At 35.4% G+C, this 3,040-nt stretch overlaps 2 protein-coding genes across 2 annotated transcripts; one reads left to right on the forward strand and one right to left on the reverse strand.

The window, feature by feature from the left end:
* Positions 1-351: 351 nt before the first annotated feature.
* Positions 352-1,087, reverse strand: LOC111380664 (protein NDR1-like). The gene has a single exon (XM_023004292.1). The coding sequence runs from the start codon at positions 1,036-1,038 to the stop codon at positions 385-387; it is 654 nt and encodes a 217-aa protein (XP_022860060.1). The 5' UTR covers positions 1,039-1,087; the 3' UTR covers positions 352-384.
* Positions 1,088-2,231: 1,144 nt separating this feature from the next.
* On the forward strand, positions 2,232-2,795 carry LOC111380655 (protein NDR1-like). The gene has a single exon (XM_023004284.1). It carries the CDS (start codon positions 2,232-2,234, stop codon positions 2,793-2,795), a length of 564 nt encoding a protein of 187 aa, XP_022860052.1.
* The last annotated feature ends 245 nt before the right edge of the window (positions 2,796-3,040 follow it).

A 3,040-nucleotide genomic window follows, 5' to 3' on the forward strand; every position in this document is an offset into this window, starting at 1 on the left:
TTTTAATGATCTCGACTAATTTCTTTAACTCGTGTTTGTCAAATTGTGAACGGTTTCTTACTTTCCTACACCTTTGAGCTTTAAATTGTCATGTTGCTTATGGGGTATGCCATAGCTCGAATTGAATCTCCTTTTCTAATATCGACATATTGGGGAATTTATAGATGTCAGCGAACAATTCAATTAACCAACACAAAATTTTACCACTAAAGACATCACCAAACCATAGGAAATTAGTCGCTAAAATATGCAATTTGAACAGTTCAATCAAATATATAGAACAAACTAAGTTTTATTATCACTAAATATAGAGGATCAGAAGCATTGTTTTAACAACAAACAAGTGAGAAAGAGATTGAAGAAAAATAGAAAGCCCCATCGTGTTTAAATAGCTGCTTTTCCTGGATGAGCCTCAGACTGAGCCTGAGCCTGAGCGGGAGCCCGAATGCCTGAGGTGAGTTTAATAGCCTTCTTTTGGACCTTTTTACCGGAGTTGTTGATTTCCACAGTAGCTGAGACTGCCAGATTTCTCTTCTTGGACATGAAAAACCACTCTTTAAACTTAACCTTTGTAGCCAAATCCAACCTGAAAACTACTGTGGATCCATTAGAAACCGCGTTCACTGCGTCAAACCAAGGAACACCGTGAGTCTCGACCACATCTCTCCGCTGAGCACCTTTTTTTTTACCCTGATAAAACCCTCGAACTGTATAGTAGCCTATTGGAAGGCTTGGCTTTGGACCATAAAAGAATGTGAGATTTATAGTGTCATAGCGGACACTAATTTGATCCAAACGATTTTTGAGTTCGAGGTCGAAGAAGATAAAGTTGTTGATGGTACTGGCATTGGAATTATCCAATCTGTTGAGAGCAGGAACATAAAAGTTCTTTATTGAGCAACTGGGCCTCACTGTATTGGTGTTTACTACGATCAAAATGATCAAAAGGGTAATAATGAAGACGACTATCAGGCAGCACAATTTGTATAAGATAAAGATAGGGTGTGCCATAGCCCTCATTCTATCTAGCTGAGACATTATGAAATTGTGGCGTTTTGAAGAAAAAGGAGGACTGAATCTATGAATATAAATCAACAAGACGAGACTGTAAATTATATATAGAGTTAAATTCGTAGACTACATAGTCATTAACAATGAATTCTGCTTGGTACCTAAGATAGAAGAAAATCAACCTTAAAGAAAGACTTCCAAGTCATCAACAACCACACGGAACGATTAATGTTTGATTAGACAAACCGGGAAAATTATTATTTTTATACCATTTTCATGTGGGGATACCACTATTTTCTAAAGGTATGTTATTATACACAACATTTAAGAATTTAGAACAGTTATAATATTCCACTGTACATAGTTGTGTTTAAATTTCATACACCACATTATTTTAGATTTCACCATCTTTGGGCAAGATGATGAATACACATTCTATTTAGTCACTGTTTGGTTTTGATAAAATCAGATTTTTAGTAAATTTTGATAAAAATGATAAAATGTGTAATTGAAAAATTGATAAAAGATGTTGATCCCATGAAATGTGGAATGGAAAATAAATTTTGGAGGAAATGAGGTCCAAATAAGGGCTTGAAAAAAATGAATGACTTATGCTTGAATTGTTCAAATTGAGATACTTTACGAAATATAAAATCGGAAAACCACACGTTTCCTAGTCTCTATAGTAGTGTTCATGGTTAGAGAAACTTGTGTGAAGTTAATCACGTCTTATCTTGAGACCCTATTGAGGCGTTCAACATTATAAAACTCTTCCATTATACTCCATTTTTTGATTTGCTATTATAATTATTGTTATCGTTTCATTAACTAGAAAATACTTTCCAAGCAAAAAAACCCTAGATAGGGTCACTTCACCAGGGAAAACATCAAGCTGAGAATGTGAATTAAAGTATGAGTCAAGTATTAGCTAGCTGTAACGCTTCTTTCAACTAATCTAAAACAGAAGAATCTTTTAAAGTAGTTTCACCACTTTAATTTACATGTAAGTCTTCACCTAATTTACACGAAAGGCTTCGATATCAAGATTCAACGAGCTTGACTCATGAAAGTCTTTTTTTATGTTTTATGACTTGTTTTTCCATTGATGTACCTAAACAAGTAAACCATTCATCTTGTCTATATATATCGAGTGCTTTATGGGAAGAAGGAAAATTAAGATAAAAAAAATTCATCTGGTCATATACATTTAAGTGACTGCAATGGACGAAAGCGGAAAAATTGCGTGTCTAATCTGTTGCATTTGCTTCATTTTGCCAACCATTCTGATCCCCATCGGTTTATGTCTTCAAAGCATCAAGCCAAGATGTTACATAAATGACTTTTATGCTCCTGCCCTCAACACACACATTCCTTCCAATGCTACCAGTTCCAACACTTTCATTTTCTTCGACCTTCAGCTTCGTAATATGATGGAAGAGAACAGCTTACGTTATGGAGATCTGAACCTCACCCTCTTCTACGGCCTGGATGGAAATATTCCTGTTGCTAATTATACAGTGCCTGGTTTCAAACAGGGTAAGAAGAATACAAATGATTGGAGAGACGTTGTGGAGACTCATGGACTGCCTTGGGATGATGCTATCAAAGTAGTTTCCAATGGTTCCAAAGTGGTTTTCAGGGCGGATTTGGTCGCAGATGTCAAGTTGAAACAAATGTTTTGGTCGAAGAAAAAGAAGATCGTTTTGAAAGCTACCGTCGAAGTCGATGGTTCTGGTGAGAAAGTCCATGGGAAACCCATCAGACTCAAGTCATTTGCATATTAGCTGTTATGAATTTAAGGCATTTAGTATGTGCCCATTAATAAATGAGTTACAAACGTTTGATGATATTTAATGATATTCCAGAAATTATTTAAATATCTTTCTCATGCATGAATAAATGCTTTACAATTGTTATTGGTCACAATTTATCTATTCTATTGACAAAATATTATTTATTAGTTACAATCAACCAAAATCCCACCCCCACGTCATCCCCACTTCACCACAGACACCAACCGAATACTGCC

The sequence above is a fragment of the Olea europaea genome, unplaced genomic scaffold, assembly GCF_002742605.1.
Source record: "Olea europaea var. sylvestris unplaced genomic scaffold, O_europaea_v1 scaffold218, whole genome shotgun sequence".
Classification (NCBI taxonomy): Eukaryota; Viridiplantae; Streptophyta; class Magnoliopsida; order Lamiales; family Oleaceae; genus Olea; species Olea europaea.